Source organism: Geotrypetes seraphini, chromosome 8, assembly GCF_902459505.1.
Source record: "Geotrypetes seraphini chromosome 8, aGeoSer1.1, whole genome shotgun sequence".
In the NCBI taxonomy this organism is placed as follows: domain Eukaryota; kingdom Metazoa; phylum Chordata; class Amphibia; order Gymnophiona; family Dermophiidae; genus Geotrypetes; species Geotrypetes seraphini.
This window is the reverse complement of record NC_047091.1, coordinates 135,808,773-135,833,324: the sequence shown is the minus strand read 5'-3', so window position 1 is coordinate 135,833,324 and position 24,552 is coordinate 135,808,773. Positions and strand designations below refer to the sequence as shown.

General features: G+C 44.3%; 2 protein-coding genes across 4 annotated transcripts in view; one reads left to right on the top strand and one right to left on the bottom strand.

The window, feature by feature from the left end:
* Positions 1-671: 671 nt before the first annotated feature.
* On the bottom strand, positions 672-6,299 carry MRPL40 (mitochondrial ribosomal protein L40). The gene is made up of 6 exons (XM_033954125.1): positions 6,142-6,299; positions 5,617-5,921; positions 5,124-5,198; positions 4,500-4,568; positions 2,393-2,548; positions 672-1,581 (listed from the first exon to the last, which is right to left on the bottom strand). The coding sequence occupies exons 3-6, from the start codon at positions 5,180-5,182 to the stop codon at positions 1,272-1,274; spliced, it is 594 nt and encodes a 197-aa protein (XP_033810016.1). The 5' UTR covers positions 5,183-5,198; positions 5,617-5,921; positions 6,142-6,299; the 3' UTR covers positions 672-1,271.
* A 245-nt stretch (positions 6,300-6,544) lies between these two features.
* The window catches only part of LOC117364668 (protein HIRA), a 111,607-nt gene continuing 93,599 nt past the window's right edge, over positions 6,545-24,552 (top strand). For 2 of the 3 annotated variants that reach the window (XR_004540293.1, XM_033954121.1), the window contains exons 1-5: positions 6,545-7,066; positions 9,451-9,513; positions 17,532-17,642; positions 18,064-18,154; positions 24,438-24,532. Coding sequence is in view for 2 of the 3 variants with exons in the window: in XM_033954121.1 (XP_033810012.1) it covers positions 7,030-7,066; positions 9,451-9,513; positions 17,532-17,642; positions 18,064-18,154; positions 24,438-24,532 (397 nt within the window). In the remaining variant the exon portion in view is untranslated. The other variant, XM_033954122.1, reaches the window with a different exon arrangement.

The following is a 24,552-nucleotide window of genomic DNA, read 5'->3' as shown; positions in this document are numbered from 1 at the left end:
AACGCGCCTCGATTTGCGAACGCCCCCCCCCCCGCGACCCGAGGTCCCCCCAACCCACCTGAACCCTCAATACTTTAGTGTAGCCTCCGCACCGGCACCAGCATGTCCTGTGGGCACCAACGCACAGGACATGCTGGTGCCGGTGCGGAGGCTACACTAAAGAAGAGGGTTCGGGTGGGTTGGGGGGGTGCCGGATCGCGGGGGGAGGGTGCCTGTTCTCGGGGGGGGGGGGGAGGGGAGCAGCGCTGCTGGCCTTAGGGAGGGGAGGGGGGTTGGAACATATCAAAGCGAGTTTCCATTATTTCCTATGGGGAAACTTGCTTTGATAAACGAGCATTTTGGATTACGAGCATGCTCCTGGAATGGATTATGCTCGTAATCCAAGGTACCACTGTACAAGTTTTTAGTGGTAGGGGGTGGTGGACATAAATGATTACAACGGTATACAAGACAGGAACCTGGAATGGTATATATTATAAGAGGTTCCAAAGATTGAAGTCTGTATAATTTATATGTCCACCACAATTTTTCTCAAACACTTTAACACTCAATTTGGATTATGATTTAATTACAATCTTTCTAAATACTCCTTGAGTTTTGGCCAGGTAGAACCCCCCCCCCCCCCCGGGAGGGCATCTCGAAAGGACTACATGCACTGAAAGATACAGCACCTGGAAGGAATTTTTTTTTCTCCCCAATATAACTTTAAAGGACAACTGAACAGACCACACTGGCTTTCAAAGCTATATGCCTTGCCGATATTAGTGGCAAGGCTTACAGCTGAGGCACCTCTATAGAAAAGATTGTTGTGGAAAGGGGGGGGGGAGGGAGGACTTGACCAGTCAAGTGTGGCACCCTGAGGTCAGACAGACCACCCAAAAAGGTTCCCCAAGCTCAATCCTGCACCACAGACAGGGATAAGAAAGCCAATTTAAACAACATCCAACAGCCTTACACTAACCAGGGAAGACTGCACAAGCTTACCACATCCACCTGCTGGAGACTGAGAGCAGGCTGTACTTAGGACTACAGCCAAAAGTTTGTGTTTCAGTCCCCACCTGCTGGTCATGGTGAGCAATTACCCATCAGTTTCTGTGCTAGTCTGGAGAGACGATAAAGAATTGTTGTTATATTCATGTTTTGTTGGTTTTTTTTAAAGCATAATACCTAAACTGATAGGTGTGTCCATAATTTTGGCCACTAGTATAGATATATTACACAACAACAACAGGGTTCCTCACACAGTGTTCAATATGCCCTAGCACTATGTCTTACTGCGTGTAGATACGAGTGATGTCATTGCATTTGCCTTCAGGAGCCTCATAGTCACTGCATGGTGGAGTATAACTTGGTCCTGATCTTTCCAGGGGTAGAAGGCCCTGGTCACGTAGCATAGCTGCCTGGTAAAGCTCCTCTGATTCAAGACGCAGCTCTGTCAATGCCTCTTGCTGAGCCTTCAGCAATAACTGAATGGCTGCCATCTCTGTCAGATGTTCTTGTTGCTTGTAGCCTGACCATCTCTTCAAAAGAAGAGCACGCCTTTCCTTCTCCTCCACTGAAAGCTGCAGAGGCTCACGCACTCTGAAATAAAACAGAGTAAATGATGGCAGATAAAGACTAACTAACCTAGGCAACCTATTCTGTTACAGAAAGACAAGAAATTGCACACATTGTAAGCTCAAAGCTAGTTCCCCACTGCATCTAATTCAGCAGTAGTAACCCTGTTAACTGTCTGTAAATGTGATGTATTTGTTTTTGAAAATCATGCAGGTCATGTTAAATGTATCCACACCATCGTCTTCCTAACCTCAAAATTATGTTGTATTTAGAGGGGTGGGGGAGGTACAGGCTTTATTCCCAACACATCACTATAGGCTACAGTGGGTAATGCTCTTTTCTTGCTGTTGTAGGAGAATAGAGACCTTTGCTCATTTTGTGGCATAGAAACTGGACTTTGCAAGTTCAAATGCTGAATTAACCAGTTGGAAAATAAGAGGAAGTGCTGCAGTAAGAATGGGGCTTGCCCCTCCCCTTCGGAGCTTTGTGACACTCTTCACCAGGGGTCTCCAAAGTCCCTCCTCGAGGGCCAAATCCAGTCAGGTTTTCAGGATTTCCCACTGAATATGCATGAGATCTATGTGCATGTACTGCTTTCAATGCATATTCAGTGAGGAAATCCCGAAAACCTGACTGGATTCGGCCCTCGAGGAGAGACTTTGGAGACCCCTGCTCTTCACTTTTACAATAAGTCCTGGGTAAATATTATTTGCTTCTAAGCTAGGTCATAGCTCACTGTTGGCCCTATTACTGCAGCATGAATTCTGCTGTTCTTTAAGACATCCCCTACCCAGTTCTAGTTGAAAGTACCACCTCTGCACTAGTGAGGCCTTACTTCATTTCATCCTTGTATCGGACTGGGGTTATAAAATCCTCAATAGGGATGAACTCGGGAGCCACACGTTCCAGTTTCTTAAGTTTCTTCCTCAAACGCTCTTTCATTGCTTGCTCTCGCCTTGGATCCACCTTCTTTTTCTTTCTCGGTTCCGCTCTGAAGGAAAAAAAAATATGGATTTCCCAGTTATTTGAATATACATGAGAACACAGGTTTTATGTACATTTATGGAAATACTGGGTGGCAGGGACTTAAGGCAACATTGGGAAAATGCTGCAGGTCTGAATTAGTAATGAGAGAAGCTTTTGCAATCCAGCTTAAAGGGAATGGGATTTGTATAAGCACACTCAAAGCAGTTAACATACTGATACTTCAAGCATTTTCCCTATCTGTCCTGGTGGGCTCACAATTTATCTAATGTACCTGGGGCAACGTAGGATTAAGTAATGAACCACCAAATTCAAAAACAAACCCAAACATGTTCTTTTTACAGCGAATATTCATGTTCTACCTACATCAGGGGTGCCCAAAAGGTCAATCACGATCAACCAGTAGATCACGAAGGCAATGCGAGTCGATCGTGGAGGACACAGAAGTGCTGGACCGAGCAGCCTTCCCCACCCGACGTCAATTCTGACATCAGAGAGGAAGTTCTGGGCCAGCCAATTGCTGCCTGGCTGGCCCGGAACTTCCTCTCTGATGTTAGAATTGACGTCGGGTGAGGAAGGCTGATCGGCCCGGCGCTCCTGTGTCTTCTTTACAGGCTTCGGGAAGCAGGGAGAGCAAAATTCAGTGGCGGTTGCTTGGGGGCCTGTTCCCTGATGGTGGCGGTGGCTTGGGGGAAGGGCACGGAGAAAGAAAGACAAAGAATGAAATGGGGCAGGTAGGGAGACAGAAAGAAAAGGGGGAAAGAAAGAAAGGGTATGGAGGGAGAGAGAAAGAAAGGGGGCATGGAGAGAGAAAAACAGACAGACAAAGAAAGGGGAGGGGGCAGGGAGAGAGGAAGAAAAAGTTGTGGGAGGGAATGAGGTCTGGAGGAGAGGAAGCATACAGGAGGCTTGAAAGAAGGGAAGAAATATTGGATGCACAGTCAAAAGAAAAAAGTGCAACCAGAGACTCATGAAATCACCAAACAACAAAGGTAGGAAAAATGATTTTATTTTCAATTTAGTGATCAAAATTTGTCCGTTTTGAGAATTTATATCTGCTGTCTATATTTTGCACTATGCTCCCCCTTTTACTAAACCGCAATAGCGGTTTTTAGCGCAGGGAGCCTATGAGTATCAAGAACAGCGCGGGGCATTCAGCACAGCTCCCTGCGCTAAAAACCGCTATCATGGTTTAGTAAAAAGGGAGGGGGTATATTTTTCTATGTTTGTATAGTTATTACTGAGGTGACATTGCATAAAGTCATCTGCCTTGACCTCTTTGAAAACCCCCGGAATATAAATAATTAACATTTTCTCTGTGTACAGTGTGCTTCGTGTTTTTTTAAATTTTATTGTTGGTAGATCATTTTGACTTGGTCATTTTTAAAGTAGCTTGCAAGCCCAAAAAGTGTGGGCACCCCTGACCTACATATTTAGAGAAAGCCTACAAAATGTCACATTGACATGCTATTAATACATTGGATTTGAATGTGTAACAATTGCTGGCCTTTCCAACTCTAAGCTGAAGACTAAGTTACAAATTAAGGTACACATTATTTTCCTTTCCAAGCAAACTTACAATTTAAATTTTACCTCAGACAATGAAGAGTGAAATAATTTGTGCAAGGTCACAAAAGATTTGAACTCTGCTTTCCCTGGTACTGTGCACACAGATATTGTCCAGACAGGCCCCAATCACAGCAATAATTTCAGGGCTACAGAGAGCCCAAAAATGTTATAAATGGTTAAAAGATTTAGGGCTCCTTTTATCAAGGCGCGCTAGCGGTTTAACATGCGCAATACCGCACGCTAAACCGCCGGCCGCGCTAGCCGCTAATGCCTCCCTTGAGCAGGCGTTAATTTTTAGGCCAGCGCGGGGGTTAATGTGTGAGGAAAAATCACGCGCGTTAACCCCGCTAGTGCGCCTTGATAAAAGGGGCCCTTAGAGTTTTCCTTACCTGGCAGGAAGAGCTGTCCTGACAGCCAGCAAAGAACTTTGCCAGGGGCAATTCCAGATCCATCGTGAACTAAGGAAAACATTGCAATACTGCATTAAAAATATGTTCCCCAATAATCAAATACAAACCCCATGTATTAATTTATTAAAAAATAACTTATTTTTCTTCCAACACAAAGGTTCAGAGTAGTTTACAACAAAGATTAACTGCATCCAATGGATGATTTTACTTTGAAGAAATCATTTCAAATACATAAACTGTAGCTGTTTTAAAAACAGGATAGTCCCATCTCAGCAGAAACAAGACAGTCTGAGCCTATAGAAGGAAAGAGAAGCCAAGCTTAAAAGCTTCTATAAAGGATCATGAAAATTACAGTTCTCACTAGAGAATGACAAATTTTTCCCCATCCCCGCCCCATTCTTTCAAGCACCGTCCTCATCTGCACAAGCCTCAAAAATTTTAAAATCATAAGTGTTTGAGGCTTGTGCAGTTAAGGCAGTTGGGACAGTGACAAAACTCACAGGGACAGGATGGGAACATCGAGTTTCTGCAGGGACAGGGAAAAGTTTGTCCCCTGTCGTCTAATTCACACCTAACACATCTAAATATTACTTCTAAACTTACCAGTATTTACTGCTTTCCCTCCGTACCAGAAGCAAAGTAATGGCAACACCTGCAAACATCTGTCTTCCTAGAGCTCTAAAGGATGTCAAACAAAGAATTTGTTATTGGGAGTAAGGAGCAAATGATCCAGGGAGAAGGAGCTGCTCTCTGCATGTACTTTACAGAGAAATGGAAGTCAAGAAAGAAACGGATTTCCTCCAGTCTCTTTCCTGTCTCTGTGCACTGCCTGCAGAAGGATCGGGGGGGGGGAAGGAGAGACTACTCTGTGTGGAATTTACAAAAGGAGTGATGGAAGAGATCCAGAATGCTCTCTACATGTATCTTACTACGGGAGTCAGTGTAAAGGATCCAGGGAACAGAGATCGCTCTCAGCGTTTACCTCATTGCAGTGGTGGATATAGAGAATCCAGGAAGGCCAAGTTGCTCTAGGCGTATAAATTAACTGCTAGGGCAGGTTTAAAGAATCAAAGCAGAAGCTTCTTAATACACGTACCGAACAGAAGGAATGGATCCAGGAGAGACACTCTGCTCTTTGTATATACCTTACAGCAGAGATGGATGAAGGGATCCGGGAAGAAGAAATGGCTCTGTGGACGTACCCTACATCAGGTTCAATGACTAAGAAATAAACTTCCCTCCTCCAACCTCTTATCACATTCCTTTCCTGTCCCTGTGCGTTATCTTTGAAAATCCGGCCAGCAACTGATGCTTCTTCATGTTAGTTCCGAATTCCAACATCCAGCTTCATGCAGTCAGATAGATCCTGACATTTCTGCATTGATTTATACGTTTCTTATTCTAAAATAAATAATAAATAGTTACTTTCTATAGGGTAAAATGCACCTATTACTGTTTTATTTTTCATTGTTTTAGAATACCGATATATGTCGAAATCTGTTAATTGAAAAATGTGCTTTTCTAAAAGAAACCTATTATTACCAGCACCAGCATTTATCCGTGCTAAACATGGCGGCTTGTCAATAATCCCTTCACCTTTGGTGTTACTACTACTGTTTACCTTATAGACGGGCTAGTGACACTAGTCCTTAAACTGCTTTCGAGTATTTTTAGTGGCCGTTACTGGAAAGCAGGATAAAAAAAATCGAGGGGCTCGGAAGTGTCAAAATACTTATTCTTTCGGTCGGGGTTAAAAAAAAAATAACAGAGGTGATGAATAAAAACCACTCAGAGAAAATTGCAGGCAATTTTTGCAGACTTCTGGCTCATAATCTGAACATGCCAAATATCTGAGTTTTTTTTTAAAAGCAGGTTATTAACTAAAACCTATAAATGTGTCTCCTCCTGATCCCAGTTCTCAGCTCTTTGAGCTCCAGGGTGTGGTCCCCTGGAGACACCCATGTCTACTTAGCATAGGATAAGGACCTGGACTGGGGAGCGACGATGTGTCCAGTTTATTTGGCTGAGACCTCGGTCCTGGCTCTCTTGAACTAGGAATCCCTGGGTCCTTTCATTGCAGCTGAGGGACTACATTTCCAGATAGCCTGGTCATAATTATATAGGACGAGCACTCTTCGAGCTCCGAATGCCCCTGCTCTTATTATCCCTTAACCCCCCTCAGCCCCGACTAGCACAAGATAAGACAAACCATCTTGTCCTAAGGAAAGGAACTTTGGCTCCCTAACTGTTAGCATAGAAATCCCAGACCGAGACCCTCTAAAACTCCTTATTTCGGGTAAGGAGCTTCAGTCCCCCGACTCGGTTTTCGTTCCTGCCCCGTAGAGTTGCCGGCAGGCCGCAGTTCCTGCCCGAGCACTTTTCAGGCGCCCTCCGCCGCCACTTCCTGCAGCCACGGCCGGAGCGAGCGGAGGATGGAGCGGCGCTGAGGGATCGCGGCCCCGGTACTCGGAGGGAGGGCGGCGGAGCCCCGGAGCACGGCGGCCCAACCATGAAGCTCCTCAAACCCAACTGGATCAATCACAGCGGTGAGACCGTTCGGGAGGGTGAAAAAGTGCAACTGCTGTTGGTCCCAGGTTACTGATGGACTCTCTGGAGCCTGGAGACAGTGTATACTGGACTTAGAGGACAACCGCTGCACGTTCGGGGATAGAGACGGGGATGTGTCTTGCATACGTGTAGTGTGTGCTGGGATTGTGTCCTGCATGCACCTGGTTTGTGCTGAGGGTAAACACCTGTCTTGCAAGCACTGGGTACGTGCTGCGAATGGGAATAAGTCCTGCATGCTTCAGATCTGACCAGGGACTAGAAAGACAGCACCAAGTATGTGCTGGGAACAGGGACATGCCCTGCATGCAGCAAGTATGTGCTAGGATAGGGGATTCATCCTGCATGCAGCAAGTATGTGCTGGGACTGGAGATGTGTCTTGCATGCAGCAAGAGTGCCCTGTGGCTCTGGCTGTGTCCTGCGTGCGCCAGGAGTGTGCTGGGGCTCTGGTTAGGTTCTGCATACGCCACTTGTGTATTGGGACTGGGAACATATTCTGCGCATGCCACTTGTATGTTGGGGCTGGGAATGCTTCCTGCATACGACATTTGTGTGTTGGGGCTGGGGCTTTGGCTGGGTCCTGCACGCGCCAGCTGTGTCCTGGGACTCTGGCTAGGTCCTGCATGTGCCAGGTGTGTGCTGGGGCTCTGGCTAGGTCCTGCATGCACCACTTGTATACTGGGGCTGGGAACACATCCTGTGCATGCCACTTGCCTGTTGGGGCTGGTAATGTATCCTGCACGCGCCACTTGTCTGTTGGGGCTGGTAACACATCCTCCGTGCGCCACTTGTCTGTTGGGGCTGGGAACGCATCCTGCGTGCACCACTTGTCCTGCGTTGACTGGGCTTAGCATGGTGATGAGGATGGTGAGATAAGTCTGTGTAGATGATGCAGATGTGTTCTGTATGCGCCAGGAATGTGCTGGAGATAGGGTATGTTCTAAGTGAATGGAGTCTGTGCATGGGATAGGAACATAAAGCATAGATTAAATAATGTTTTTCATCAACCCCAGAACAGCAAAAGACCCTCTAAATTAAGGGCCCCTTTTACAAAATCATGGTAGCTATTCTGTGGCAAATGCACTGAAGTCCATAAGAACTGGATGGGTTTTGGTGTATTTGTCATGGGAGAATCGCTACTGCATCTTTGTAAAAGGGTCCTTAACTTTGTGGTTAGCATGTGTAAGCAGACCACTGCAGAAATGCTTTAAAGCATTTTGCGGTGTTTTTGCATTTTAACGTGCACGTTACTGATTTTAAAAAAATACTTTTTAGGAAGGGGCATGTCATGGAGGAAGAGTAGGCATGGAAACATTAACCAGCTAGCAAGTTATACTTAATGCATGCTAATTGGCTAACGCAGAGTTGATGTAAGAGTACTTAGCGCCTTCTAAATAGGAGGCAGTATAAGTGCTCCCGCTTTAACCCTATCAGATTCTGCATGCTAATGGCAACATTAATGTATGAGCTGCAATAAAATATATTTAAAAAATCTCTAAATTGTGCTATGTTAAATCTGGGTTTAGCATGTGTTAATTCCTGCCTACCAGAGGTTAAGCTCAGATTCTACCACACATTCATAAAAGGGCCCCTTAATAAAGTGATGCTAATTTGCATGCAAAAAGCTACATTGTCCTGTAGATTTTAAACAGAGCTTATTCCTATAGAGTTGCTTTTAGTATGTTTTTAAGATGCTGGTTTACTGATATCTATGTTCATAATTTTGGTAAGTTGATTAACATAATCCTAATAAATATAATAATTTTAAAAAGTCAGATTGTTAAATACAGTTTATCATACACGATATAAAATGTAAACCATTGAAACATTTAGTGCTGACTGATATGCACTAAGCATTTTACAGATAATTGCCAATGTCCAGATAATTTCTTGCTTCTTGCTCATTCTGTCCTCTCTCCAATCCTTTGCTATATGGACAGTATCAATCTAGTTAGAAAAGAAGGTCAGACTAGTCAGTGGTAAAATGAAGCAGGGGAGACCAAAGGCCTGTTGGCTGGATACTATCAAGAATGACATGGGAATGAACATCAAACAATTGAAAGAAGCCGTGGCAAACAGGGAAGCATGGCGAGGACTCTGGCCTACAGAGTATTCAAGGGTCAGACTTGACTGAATGACCATTTGCCTGACATTGGCTGTGTGGTGATTGAAAATGCACAGATAGTGCAATTTTACATTTGAATATTGGGCCTCAGAGATTAATACATTAACTCTCTTCTTTCAAATGAATTAGCTGTCATGCCATATTCACCCAAAGCCCATAGGCATCAGAGTTCCACTGGCACAGTTTGGCTACATTAACAGCAATGCTGGATTTTCATTTTGCTTTCTGTATATTTCCAGGCAAACCCATTTTTTCTGTGGATATACATCCAGATGGGACAAAGTTTGTAACCGGAGGACAAGGTATGATTTTGATTTTTTTCCCCCCCTGTTGTGGAAGGAATTGCCTACTGCCTTGTGTAAAGTCAGATATGGGATATTTCTTTCTTTAGCAAATCAAAACAAGGTAGTTAATGTTTTCAATTAAATTTAGGGCCTCTTATATCAAACTACGTTAGCAGTTTTTAGTGCAGAGAGTTGCGCTAAATGGCCTGTGCTGCTCCCGACGCTCATAGAAACTCTATGAGCATTGGGAGCAGCGTGGGCCATTCAGCTCGGCTCACCACACTACAAACTGCTAGTGCAGTTTGATAGAAGAGGCCCTTAATGTCTCCCCAAACAATTCATCAGATAAGTCATTACATAAACTGGCTATTAAAGATTCAAACACTTACAGGAGACAATGTGGCACTGATTGGGCAGTAAGTAAAATTGGGGTAGACTTGATAGTTTTGTATAACTGCAGGAAATGACATTTCTTCATCTTGGTCATGTGGAGGATAATTTTATATCAGATCAGCTATATGTGAAGGCCCAAATAGATGCCTATTTTGGGACTATTTTCTAAAGGTAACATAGACACCTATGTATCTATAAAATAACATTGTAAAACGTAGGTGTGAATATACATACATATTGTATTGAAAACATGCATACTTCACAGCTCCACATATGCACCTGAACATGCTTACCTCTGGGTCATGGTCATGTAAAAGTACATACAATAAGAATAGCCGTATTGAGTCAAACCAGTGGCTCATCACACAATTGGTACCCAACACGCAAACACTTCCGGAAACTAGGCGTCTCCAAAATACCACAGTGAGGCTCATATTCAACCTGAAAAAACTCAATCACATCATACCTTTCTATCAAAAACTTAATTGGCTGAAAATTGAGAGCTGAGTGCTTTTCAAATTTGGATGTCTCTTCTCTTCTATAAAGCTATGTACTGCCCAACTACCTCACCAATCAGTTTACATTCGCCAGACCCGGACAATCCACTCAACCTCAATCATTCTTCGCCTTCCCCTCAATCAAAGGATGCACCCAAAAGAAATTCATCAACAGACTCCTACCCTACCAAGCAGCCTCCAAAGCAGTGGCGTACCTAGGTTATGTGGCAACCGGGGCCCATCATTTTTTGACACCCCCCCCATGTAAAAAAATATTTTTTGTAATGACCATGAAACAGAATAAATGGTCAGAATAGAAACAGGCAGTGAAAATTTTTTTTTATTCCAAACATAACATAACATAAATTATGTCTGAATTGTCATGACATCAGAAGTACATATGGAGTAGTTGCAGGTGATGCTTGGGATAGTTCTGGTTGTATTAGTTCAGTTTTATGTGTTTTTTGAATAGAAGGGTTTTTATTTCTTTTTGAAGATTTTGTAGTCTGTGGTCGAGGTCAATAGGTTGTAGAGTTGGGGGTCGAGTGTTAGGAGGTTGTCGAACAGTTTTTTTTCTTTTGTCGTTTTTGGTTGGAGGGTGTGTGAATGGTGCATGAGTTCTCCTATGTCTGCTTGAGGTGGATTGAATTATTTAGCTGAAGAAATTAGTTACCCCCTCATTCCACACACATTAATTCTCTTCCATTTTTGTTCCCATTATAAAAAACACTGATAAGTTCCCAGAAAAAAAATACATTAAAATAAGAAGTGAAAACAAAGGCCCCTACAGATGAGAACATAACATAAGAATAGCCTAACTGGGTCAGACCAATGGTCCATCATGCCCAGTAGCCCATTCTCATGGTAGCCAATCCAAGACACTAATACCTGGTCAAAACCCAAAGAGTAGCAACATTCCATGCTACCGATCCAGGGCAAGCAGACACATCCCCCATGTCTTAATAACAGATTATGGACTTTTCCTCCAGGAATTTGTCCAAATCTTTCTTAAAACCAGCTACACTATCTGCTTTTACCATAACTTCTGGCCACTTCATTTTTAAGTTTAGATCTTTCCTTCCAAACAGAGACCTTGCTAGATGTCAAATACAGCACAAGGTAACTTCACACGGACTCAGCTGTGCAGGAAATGTGAATCTCCTCATACACCCACCATATAGTGCAAAAATGTGCAAAGGTCTGTTTTTTTCTTTCGATCACTACATAGCCTAATGCCACACAAGCAGCGCTGTTACAAACATATTCTGTAGGTCAATGCTAAGGATAACAAAGTTTCCTTCCTTGGACCAGAAGGAGATACTGATAAACACTGGAAGAGATCCCAAAACAACACCCAAAGACCCACTCAGTGTGTGAACCAGTTGAGTGGAGTGGACTAACTGGGGGGGGGTGGAAATGGGCCCAGAGTTTGCTCAGCAGAATTTCCCAGACCACCTCTTCCTCTCAACACATTGACACGCTGCCACCACCACCACTAGGAACACCTCACCGGGTAGGCCAGCAATGCTATAAACTTTATAAAACACATTATTTTATTTTCTTATAAAGCACATATTTTAACTGAACTCTCTGACATCCTCAGCCTTTCCATTCACAAAAATAGAAGGAAGAAAAGTTTCCATTTCCTGCTGTCTCATGTCCCCGGCCTATACAATATTTTTCTTCTGCAGACCCTTCAAAAGTCTGATCAAATCCTCGTTTCACTTGCATTATAAAGTACTGAGGATGCCATCTCTCCCCAATCCCAGGTCCTAAAGTCTAAGACAGTAGCGCAAACTAGTGCTGCCAGATTCAGGAAAAAAAATTTCGATTCGATTCAGCCTATTTAATTGGTTTTTCGATTCGATTTTCCTGCCCAGTTGGGTAATTTTTTTCAAAAATCCTGGTGGGTTTTATAGCTTTTTCACCCCCTTTGGCTTCTTCTAACCACACTAGCGCTGTGGTGTAAATAAAATAAAGAAACAAAAAGGACTTTTCCTCTCTCTGTTAAATCCTAGCTCACGTTTGCGGTCTAACACCAGCTCTGGCAGGATACACATTTCAAATCTGACATATTGTAATCACAAAACAAAAAATAAAATTAATTTTTCTATCTTTTGTTGTCTGGTTATTTTTCAAATTTGTTGGTCCAAGGCTCTGATTTTCTTCTGATAACTTGCTTGCCAGGGTCTCCTTCTTTCTTCTTTATGCATGCTAACCATCATCAGCCATCTCTGTCCTCCCTTTCCATTTCCCTTCCCTCCCCAGGAAGTCTGGTATCTTTCCTTTTTTTCATCTCCCTTCACAGATCCACCTTTTCTTAACATAGTAGATGACGGCAGATAACGACCCGAATGGTCCATCCAGTCTGCCCAACCTGATTCAATTTAAATTTGTTTAATTTTTTCTTCTTAGCTATTTCTGGACAAGAATTCAAAGCTCTACCCGGTACTGTGCTTGGGTTCCTACTGCCGAAATCTCTGTTAAAACCTACTCCAGCACTACCCTTTCATCTGGCATCTCTCCCTCCTTCCTCACCACCCCAGGGTCCACCATCTCTCCCTTTCTTTTCCCAATTACCCTTCTATCCAGTATCTCTATCCCTCCTCCACGCCATCCCTTGTGTCCAATTTCTCTCCCTTTCTGTTCCTTCCCTCCCTAAATCCCATGGTCCATCATCTCTCTCCCTCTCTTCTATTTTCAGACCCATTATTTTTTTCCCCCCCCAAAGTTTGGCATATGCACCCCCTTCCCTCCGTGTACTTCTAAACCAGGGTCCCCCCCAAAGGCCTGTCTCCCCCTTAAAGGTCTGCATCTCACCCCTGAAGGCCTGTCCCCCCCCCCCTTGAAGGCCTGTCCCCCCCCCTTGAAGGCCTGCACCTCCCCGAAGGCCTGTCCCCCCCCTTGAAGGCCTGTCCCCCCCTTGTAGGCCTGTCCCCCCACATGAATGCCTGTCTCCCCCTTGAAGGCCTGCACCCCCCCGAAGGCCTGTCCCCCCCTTGAAGGCCTGCACCCCCCCGAAGGCCTGTCCCTCCCTTGAAGGCCTGTCCCCCCCGAAGGCCTGTCCCCCCTTGAAGGCCTGTCCCCCCCTTAAAGATCCGCATCTCACCCCTGAAGGCCTGTCCCCCCCCCTTGAAGGCCTGCACCCTCCCGAAGGCCTGCACTCCCCTGAAGGCCTGCACCCCCTTGAAGGCCTGCCTGCCTGTCCCCTCCCCTTGAAGGCCTGTCCCCCCACATGAATGCCTGTCTCCCCCTTGAATGCCTGCACCCCCCCCGAAGGCCTGTCCCCCCCCTTTGAAGGCCTGTCCCCTCCCTTAAAGGCCTGCCTGCCTGCCCCCCCTTGAAGGCCTGCTTGCCTGCCTATCCCCCCCCCCCGAAAGCCTGTCTCCCCCATGAAGGCTTGTCCTCCTCCCTTTAAGGCCTGCATATCCTTCTGAAGGCCTGCCTGCCCGCCCCACCCCGAAGGACCGCTCGTCCCCTCGCATCTCCCCTTGAAGGCCTGCCTGTCCTTCCCACCCCGAAGGACCGCTCGCCCCCCCGACGTCCAGTTCTTCCCCTCTGGCCTCCCCGCACCATTTAGAGCAGCGAAGCAGCCTGCAGCAAGATTGTGATATCAGCGATCTTGTGCTGCTTGTGCTGTCCTCCGCCACGGAACCGCCCCCCTCCTCTGACATCAGAGGAGGGGGGCGGGATCGCGGTGGAGGAAACAACACGAAGCAGAGCAAGATCGCTGACATCGCGATCTTGCTGCAGGCTGCTTCACTACTCTAAATGGTGCAGGGAGGCCAGAGGGGAAGAACCGGACGTCGGGGGGGGAACGGACGCCAATGACTTCAGGCCGGGAGCATCCCCTCAGAGCGTGCACCCAGGGAGGACCGCCCCCCCCCCCCCTTAGTACGCTACTGCTCCAAAGATCCTGAATGGAGCCAACTGGTCAGTACATCAACCTCTTTCATGCACTTCAGAAAGCTCCTAAAAACGCTCCTCTTCACCAAACAGAATGACCCACCTTAAATTCTCCATGAAAAGACTCCTGACCCATTGACACTCTATTCCACGTTGTTGCTGTAAGACTATGAACATCCTTACCTATGTATTTATTTATTTCCCTCCTTATAAAACCCTGCTTAACCTCCCTCTATGCGATCTATACAATTTCCAGTCCTTTCTCAATTGCTGTAGCTCGCTGACTCCTAACATCCATTTTTCCTGTAAACCACCTCGAGCCGTAAGACTTTTATAGTATATAAATAAAGATTTATGTTAATGTTAATACTTGGTCTAAATTTAGCATTTTGAATTATGAACAAGTATCTTCCTTATTAAAAAGTGTGAGTAATTTATATTGTCCGTTCTGTGTGTAATCCTTCATTGGTAAAGAGTTTTTAAAGGATGTCACTTTGAATGTGATTTGTGAGATTGTGAATAAGATCTTTGAAGAGGAACTTATGCCGCAAGCATTAACAAAAGCAGTGGTTACTTACTTATTAAAGTGTCTAACTCTGGATATGTCAAATGTGAAGAATTACCATCCCATCTCCAATCTACCTATTTTGGCTAAGATTGTTGCGAAGAGTGTTCTTCAGTTAATTGAATGTCTTACTGAAAATCAGATCCTGGCTAAATTCTAATTTGATTTTAGGGATGATCATGACACAGAATCATTGCTTGTCTCTCTATTAGATACTGTTCGCATTGGATTTGATAGAGATGGCAGTTTTGTTTTAATGTCTTTAGATGCATCATTTGCATTTGATACAGTTAATCATGATATTTTATTGCACAGACTGAGTAAAATTGGGATTACTGGTACAGTGTACAGTTGGTTTCAACCTTTTATGGACAGTCATTATTTTTGTGTGTCGGATGGGAAAAATTATTTAGAGTATTTGTTAATGAAACGTGGTGTTCCTCAGGGTTCATATGTTTCTGCAACATTTTAAAATATTTTTCTTACACCGCTTTGCGCAGTGTTGGAATCTCTGGGAGTTGAATTTCGTCTTTATGCTGCTGATGAACTGTTTGTATTTAAGATTTTGCCAAGTTAAAAGGGGAATAGATTCCGTACAAACGCAAGGAAGTTCTTCTTCACCCAGAGAGTGGGTCTGTTGTAGGGGAAAACACCCTCCAGGGATTCAAGACAAAGTTAGACAAGTTCCCTGCTAAACCGGAACGTACGCAGGTGAGGCTGGACTCATTTAGAGCACTGGTCTTTGACCTAGGGGCCGCCGCGTGAGCGAACTGCTGGGCATGATGGACCACTGGTCTGACCCAGCAGTGGCAATTCTTATGTTCATGCTGAAACATTAGATTTCTTGAATTTCTCTTTAGATAAGATTAGTAACTGGCTGTATGATAATCGTCTTAAGCTGAATGTGGAAAAGACGAAAATTATTTTGCTTTTGAGTCATGCTATCTAAGATTTTCCAACGATGGTTACATTTAAGGAAGTGAATATTTCATTTGTAAAAACACTTAAAACTTTAGGAGTATATTTGGATACTTCTTTGAAGATGAAAGAGTATGTTTCTTATATAAATTTTTTTTTTTTTAAGCTGAGGCTTTTGTGCATTTGAAGTCAGTGTTAACCAGTTCTAATTTTCAATTGGTTATTCAAAGTCTGGTTTTTTCCACATTTTGACTATTGTAATTCCTTGCTAATGAGTGTTTGTAAGAAATGTTTGAGATCTTTACTGGTTGCTCAAAACTCTGTGGCAAGGTTAATTACTGGAACTTCTGGATTTGACCCCATCATTCCTGTTCTTAAAGAATTGCACTGGTTATAAATTGTTGCTACTTGTTTTTAAAACATTGATTGGCAGGAAATGTCCAGTTTTGTTAGACTCCTTTGTATTTATCAACCAACACGGAACTTACTGCGAGGAATATATGAAATATATATTCTATGTGCGTGGACCACAGTTATGGAACCAATTACCTGAGCAACTGTGAGGGCCTGGTGATGTTGACTATTTCAAGATTTTGTTGAAAACATTTTTGTTTAGGGAGGTATATCAATGCTGATTTCCTATATATATTTTTTATTAAGTGTTTTGAAGTTTATTAAGTAATTGCTGTTTAAATGTCTTTGTTATAAATGATGTATGTTTGTTGGAATCAGCCTAGAAATGTTGGTAGAATGGAATATAAATTTTTCCAATAAATACATAAATCTAGCCCAGTATCCTGTTTCCACAGTGGCCAATCTAGGTCACAAGTACCTGGCAAAAACGCAAATAGTAGCAGCATTCTTATGACTACAGAGTTTTTACACGAGCAACTCCTGGATAATTTTATAAGAGACTTTTACTTGCTTGAAACAGGGTTTTGCATGAAAAATGCTTTATAAAATTACCCCGCTTGTTATCTCTCACCTCCACCCTAATTCCACCTGTGGGACTGTTTCCTTATGCTCTTTGCAGCTCTCCTGGTTTATCTAAACATTGCTGTCCTTTGTTCATCACCATTAGCAGGAATTGGGAATAAAACTATTCTTATATTTTGACACCAGGAAGCAGGAGGTATGCTCATCTCGCACAGCATGGCCTCATTCTCCACCACCACAGAACATTTAGTTTGAGTATATTAAGTCATTTATCTTCTTAGAATTGATTCATTAGATCTCACTTAAATGCAAAGTTTTATTATTAATACAGAGGTTCTTAACCTTTTTTGGTTCCTGCTTCACTTTAACTGATCAAAGAAACCCTTGCACCCCTTCCTAAACCATGTGTTCTACTAGTGACTGCTGGTAGCTATGTATGTCATTAATTGTTAGCCACTAATTGCTAACATGTCACTAAAATTACAGTAGTACAAAATTATTCTTCCAGTAGCTGTTCTTATTACTTCCTTCACTCCATGTAGTTTCAATAAATTGCCTCAGGATTTTTAAAACCCTTCTCTGCACTTCATATGACCTCTTTCTAAACCCATTGATGTTGTGGGCACCTCTGGTTAAGAACCCCTGATGTAACTATTAGGAAAAAGGCTCTTGAAAGTCATTTTAATGTGGACCATGGATTGTTTGCCTCAGTCAGAGACTCATTAGCTGCTAATAAGCCACAAGCAATCCTCCTGCTAAGTGAGGCTGTTTGGATAAGATATGTTTGATCTTTGTGTTCCTGGATGATTTTCTGTTTCCAGGGCAAGACTCTGGGAAGGTTGTGATCTGGAACATGGCTCCTGTCCTCAAAGAAGAAGATGAAAAGAATGAAAATATTCCCAAGATGCTCTGCCAGATGGACAATCACTTAGGTACAGTATTGTGGGATAGTATTGGACATGTGTAGCTGACAGCTGGCCATTGTGTCTGCTCTTAGAGACCAGAAAGCTGGAAAAGGAAGTGGTTCAGGATGTTTCATGCCTGGTAGCACCCAAATCATTTCAAGTACTTGCCACTACCAACACAGAACAGCCATGGTGTTAATCACTATCTGACAGGAAAAAAGGTTATGTGAAAAACAAGTGTTTGATTCACAAAGTCTTTTCCCTCATACAGTCTCTGTGAAGAGAAAGCTCAGTGAACCAGGCCCTAAAAACATGCTAGTGCTGCAAGCCATGTCTGGGTACATGAGAAATCTAATACCACCATCACAGTGAAATCCATTGCTTGCAAGCATTTCTCACGTGGCTTTCATTTCAGTGATTAAAGGGGTTTCTTTTGTTTTGTTTTTAGCCTGCGTGAACTGCGTGCGATGGTCAAACAGCGGGGTATACCTGGCGTCTGGTGGAGATGACAAACTCATCATGTTGTGGAAACGAGCAGCGTCAGTATTACCATGTTTCACTACCTGGAGCCTGCTCCACCCTTTCAGTGAATGTCATGGGGTCCACAACAAATGGGGATATAAAGGGGTTCTACTTGTGGTCTGTGGGATGACTCTCCATGTTTATGACATGGAGCTTGTCCTTTAAATGAAGAAATCTAACTTATTGAGACCCATTTTCTTTCACATGCATATATTATCAGCTATTTCTTTAGCTGGCCCAAAATTGTGGAATGCATTGAATGGACCATTAAGATTATGTTCTAACTTTGTAACATTCAAAAAACTATTGAAACCTCACTTATTTGTAAAAAACTTCTATTGATAAGGAATTCCTGCTTTAATGTACTTTTCCTAGGATCTTTTTATTTGCTTATTTAATTTTTTTTACTGAGTTTGCATTTTAGTATGTTTTTAGTTGAATTTGTATTTTTTTGTAGGTCTCATTTTATGTACATTCATTTGTAATTCCTTAGCAAAGCAGCAGATGAATCCAGAGACCAATGGGATAGCTCACATCTATCAGCAGGTGGAGATAGAGAAACTGATTAACAGGTGTACTTATTTGCTGGCACTCCTCCTGTCTCATCAGTATTCTCTATCTCCCAGCAGGTGTGGTCACTGTTCCACTAGCTCCTGGACTCTGGCTGTGAAGGGGCCTTTCTTTTCTCCTGTTGAGGCTTTCTCTTCAGTGAGCTGGTTGATTTATTTCTCCTGTTGAGATCTTCTCTTCAGTGAGTCAGGGGTGTCCGGCTAATCGGTGCCGGCTTTGGAGGTTACACTTGGGCCCTCCCTTGTCCCTGCCTCCACCCTCCCTCCGGTGATAGAGGGTTTACTTAGGTCTCTCTTTTTTCTTCTTTCCCTTATATAAAAAAAATAAATAAAAAAAAAACAGTGAAAGAGACCTAACTTACTATATGTGAATGTGCCCTTCCTGTGGGGCTCGGCCGGTGTCTGCCGGCGTCTGCCAGCCCTGCTGACAAGGTTGTGAGTATTTCTTTTTGAACTGTGGTTTATATTTCCTAGTGGGTTGGAGCTGTGAATTCTGTGGAAACTGCGGCTGTGCAGTCGCGTGGTTCGCCACCTTGATTATTGATTTCTGACTCACTGCACTTGAGACAGTTTGCTCATGTTTTAGACTTATTTTCGCCTGGTGGGCTCCAACTTTTTAAATTGGTTGATCCTTTCCTGCTAGGTCTCAGCAACATTGCTTTTCCAGTATGAGGGCTCCGGCCATGTCGGTTTGCTCCGGTTATGTTTTTTCAGCGAGTTTAGTTGGGGCCAGCAGTTGTCCGCGGCACAGTCTCACGCTTGTTATCGTGCTCTGCTGGGTTCACCGCAGCATGGTTAGCATTCCCCACGAGGCTGACTGGGAGTCAGTGTTTACTGTGGTTCGTCTTCTTTTATCCCGTTGGCCAGTTATTTTAACTGTTTCCTAGGAGACGCTGTCTTGCAAGGAACATGTGGCTTGAGCTTGTACACCGGCGCTGGTGGAAGCACCGCAGCGTTCAGTGTGTTTCTCTGTCAGTGGACTTTTATTGGCGTCTGTCGCAGCTTCTGTGCCTTCGGGGCAGATGCGTCGGAAATTATGGCGGTTCTCTACATGTCTGAGACAGTGCAGCTTGGTGTGTGGAAGTCTCCCGAGTTGATTTTTCTTTTTTGACCCGTTTGTGTTGGCTCTTTGGGAGTCTCTACAGGCGCTTGGAAGAGAGGGAGCATCTACTCTCTGTTTCACCACCCAGTTTCAGATTTCCTCCGTTCTGGGTCGGTAGCAGGCAACTCACAGTGCGACTTATGTCAGTCATAGGCGATTACCCGGTGCTTTATTCAGGTGTCTCCTCAATCTCTATCGCTGTCTCCACAGGGTGGGCCTAGATAGATCTGACAGTTTCCTTAATGTGGGTGCCTTTATGCAGCGCTGAGTGTGTCTGGTAGCGTTGTGGAAATTGTTTCGGTACATATGGGGCATGCTGACTTTTGCATTTTCCTGCGGACATGACTGTCTTTTGCTGTTTCTAGTGTGGCAGGGTTTTCAGCAGGGGTGTTCAACCTTGTTGCCTTCCCTGGGCCGCCTTGATTACTAAAAAAAAAAAAAAAAAAGGTTCCCCGTTAAGAACGGTTGGATTTTGGAGCAGCTTGCAGGCGGTTTTCAGGTTCCGCAGGCTGCCAAAGCTTAGTCTTATTTTTCAGACTTCCCTCATAGTCCTTATTCAATTGCATGACTAGTTTGTTCTCAGGAGTGTTCCTGTATTCTGATCAGAGCTTACGGTTTTCCTCCAGCTCGTTCCCTGACCTCTGCTTCACTTTGTAGGGGCCGTTAATTCCGCGGCAAGCTCTGTATGCAATCTCGCAGAACAAGAGCTGTAATATTGCCAAGTCACGGGACTTTGACAATTCTTGCGCCTTTGCGTTCCTGTCTCCCATTTCGGATTCTTTCTTGGTGTTCCTGTGTGTTGAATATTCCGGGGTGACGCTGGTGCGGGATCCCCTTCAGGGTTACTGGTATTTGGGACGATGGTTTCAGCTCTTCCGGATCTGAGGGAAGTGGTTCCCTTTGCTTCATGAGGCCCAAAATTAAAAAGGGGGACTTGATCAGACTAGCACTAGATTTCATATGAATCTCTTAATTTCTCGAAGTTGAACATTTCCAAAGGGAACTGGGAGATTACTTGAATTTTCACATCTGGCCACCATATTGGCAGGATATGCGCTTGGTTATTCTCGAGCAGCAATTTAGGTTTCGGCAGACTTCTTTTGGTGCCTTAGATGGGGGAGCTGGCTCTCATTATAGTACATTAGTTTGTATTTACACTTTCGCTATGGGCACTGAATTGCTCTCTCTTCGCTTTGCTCTCCTTGAGCAGCGCTATCAGTTTTGTCTGATGCCGTTTGGCCGCGCCACGACTCCATGACCATTTTTTATTATTAGAGCAGTTGGCTGTGGTGGCGTTTTGGCACAGACCGGAAATTCCGGTATTTTCTTTCTTAGAAGACTGATTGATTTGGATGTCTTCCAGCCAGGTGGCTTTGTCAGACACGATCAGGTGATCTCTTTTATTTGACCTTCTTTTCTTCCATTCTTTGGATGTGAATCTTCACTTTTCCAAAGAGCTCATTTCTCCTGGACGAATCCTTGGAACATCAGGGGATGTTGTTCAAATGGGAGAGGACTGGGGTTCTTCCCAGAGTCGGGGGCGACAGATTACGATATCAGGTTTGCCTTCTTCAGTCCCCTAGAACATGCGTATGGGATTCTGTCCAGATTTTTAGATCTAGGTTAGTGATTCCACTGAGAACTTTGGCTTGCTTTCCCGTGAGATTGCTCCAGCAGTCGCTTTGTTCCGGTGGTTCCCGATATCTCAGGGCTCCAATTCTTTGGTAGGCTCCTCAAGCATAGCTCTGTAGGATTGGGTGGCTCACCGAGATTTCTCTTGGCAAAGGCATGCCTCGGTCTTTGCTGGACTAGCTTATGGTCACCACACATCCCGGGCTGTAGGGTTGGGGGGCTGGATACCTTCCATCCTCAGCTCCAGGAGTCTGGTATTAATAGGCGACTCAGGACTTGTTCGCTCGTCTACTCTGGAGCATGGTCAGGCTACCTTTCTGGAGCTTCAGACCATTCTTCCGGAGTGACACTGTAGGTCTTTTCAGTCTGTATTATGAGGGGGGTGTTTCTCTACAGCCTGGGCAGTAGGTGCTGTACTCGGTTGGCGGGTACTGTTGTGGTTCTACTTCGATGGGTGGACCCTCATCTTCCTCTTCTGTTGGCGATTCATGTTATGAGTCAGGAAAGAATGTAGATAGACTTTCTCTCCGTGCCTTCGGAGCATGGCCCATTTGTGTATGTTAATAGGTGCGGCGCTGTGTACGCTCTAGAAGAATTTTCTTATATATCCGCCAAAGCCAGGGTAGTTCGAGGCGGTTTACAACAAGAGGCGCTGGACAGTTAGCGATAAGTTACAAATTAGAATCAATGAATACAAATAAGAGGTGCTGGACAGTCAGCAGTGAAATCTTCTACATCTGAGATTTTGGGAATTTTGGCTCAGGCGTTCCAGCTCTTTTTATGGAGGCGGGATCTCCTGGTCCTGGACCTCATGGCCTCGTCTCAAAATTCCAAGCTTTCTAGCTTCTTCAGCCGGCACAGGGACGGGGAGTCTGAGGGAGTAGCAGCGGGGCTTCTTTCTCGCCTCTCGTTTCTCCCTTTTTTCAGTGTTTTCCCCTGGCTGATCTTAGCTGGGATTTGCTATCTCGAGCTCGCTTCCGGGCACAGTATTTGTAGAATCTCTGGCTTGACTGCGCCATCCTTGAGATGCGGATCTGATGAGTCTTTCGACAGCCGGACTATGAAGTTTACGAGTATGTCCGGATTTGCTCACCTAGGGTCCGCTCAATATGGATATTCGTGCTACTTTGGTATTACGACCTAGCTTTTGAATAGTCATGACGGACCTGTTATGCAAAGCAGGTTGTTTCTTCTCTTATCCAGGCGCTACAGACGTCTTAACCTGTGGCTTCTGCTTCCCTTTGGAGGTTTTTTCTTTCTTGGATACTTCTCCATATTTGCACCCTTCCGGAGTTCCTTTTTGGGCACAGGGGCATTGCCGGGGGCTTAGCGTTCAATTCTCTTCCGCTTCTAGTGCCGTTCTTACCTGGTGACAAGAGCCAGGTATATTACTTCTCAGCTTCATGTAGTTCAGTTCCTAAACGGATTACGGTATATTTGTACACCAATTAGAAAGTCCGGAATGCAATTTTCAGGTGCTTCTTCGCAGTTCCGAAGGCTTCATGTCCTTGTGCCATAGAACACGGGGTTTCTTGTAGCCATTGCTTTGGCTCTGCAGTTTTCCGGGTTGCAGGCCTTGTTCAGCGGGGAAGCCTATTTCTGATTTCCATAATCTGGGGTATCAGTTCAGATGGTACCACAATTACTTCTCAGGAGGTGTCATCCTTTTTTTTATGACACGCTCACTTTGCCTTCCTTCTTCCTGGGAGGAGAACTGGGGAGACATACTTTTCCTCACTGGTTTTTTTGAAAGTGCGTAGCATTCTCTGCGAGCAAGGTTTCTAATTTCTTCTTGTTGTTAAGATAACCTTTTTTGGTATTCTTCAAGGGACGCCTCAAACAGATGGCGGCGTCCAAAGCCTCCATCGCTCGATGGGTCCAGGAGGACATTCTTTATGCTTGCTTGCTGGCAGGGAAGCAGTTGGTGAACGACTTCATGACCATTCTGCAGGAGCGATGCCTACTTCCTGGGGCTCGGCCCAGGGGTTTTTCCTTGAAGGAGATTTGTCTCGTGTCTACTTGGTCGTACGAGAGTGCATTCTCTCCTCATTTCTGCTTGGATGTGGGGGCACTTACGGTAGGGGCGTTTTGTGCTTCGGTTGTTGCGGAGGCGGCGTTTGCTTCCCACCCAGATCGAGGATTGCTTTGCTACATCCCATTGGTCTCTGGATTCATCTGCTGCTTTGCTAAGGAAGGTAAAATTATGTAATTACCTGTTAATTTTCTTTCCTTTAGAAGCAGCAGATGAATCCAGAGCCCCACCCTTTCTGGTATTTGGTTGTCAGTTGTTTCGTATGCGACGTTTAGTGATTGGGTGTTCTTATTGATTGTATTCTGTATCATTGCTATTTGCGATATGTTCTGGGAAAGAAGTTTTTTACATGCTATACCTATTGATGGTTAAATGTGCTTGGGCAAGGAGCTATACTGATGAGACAGGAGGAGTGCCAGCAAATAAGTACACCTGTTAATCAGTTTCTCTATCTCCACCTGCTGATAGATGTGAGCTATCCCATTGGTCTCTGGATTCATCTGCTGCTTCTAAAGGAAAGAAAATTAACAGGTAATTACATAATTTTACCTTTGCCTAGTTGACAGGTGGAATAGAAAATTTTAAAATAAATATTAATGAGTGAGAACCAATGCATTCAGTGCTCTGCTGCTGACAGTCTGTCTCACAGGAGCTCATGAGCTCTTTCACATGGCACATGTGTACAGCAGGCAGGGAAGGTACATGCTGAGGTTTGCGATGTCTGGGAACAGAGTTAAGCAGTCGCACTTTTGCAGGCCCTGAATTCTGAGGTGTTTCTCTTCATGACCCCTCAGAGTGAGGAATTTCAGTTCTTAAGTCTTCTTTGTACCTTAAGCAGTATCAAAGTATTATTCTTGTCATTTATATTTATTGTGCATTGGTACAGCTATTTGACAAGTAATGAGCCAAAGCAAAGTGGCTTATTTTGTTAAGACTGTCTTTGGGATGTTTTTTTTAATATGCAGGTACATTGGGCCCAGCACCGTGTTTGGCTCCAGCAGTAAACTGGCAAATGTTGAGCAATGGCGATGTGTATCCATTCTCCGCAGTCACTCAGGGGGTGAGCTCATCTGGAAGGGA

Excerpts from the sequence above, each read along its gene's own strand:
- MRPL40 (XM_033954125.1), bottom strand. The coding sequence starts at position 5,182 with ATGTTTGCAGGTGTTGCCATTACTTTGCTTCTGGTACGGAGGGAAAGC. Across the intron at positions 2,549-4,499 it reads AGGACAGCTCTTCCTGCCAG|AGCGGAACCGAGAAAGAAAA; the intron begins GTAAGGAAAACT and ends TTTTTCCTTCAG. Across the intron at positions 1,582-2,392 it reads CGATACAAGGATGAAATGAA|AGTGCGTGAGCCTCTGCAGC; the intron begins GTAAGGCCTCAC and ends GTTTTATTTCAG.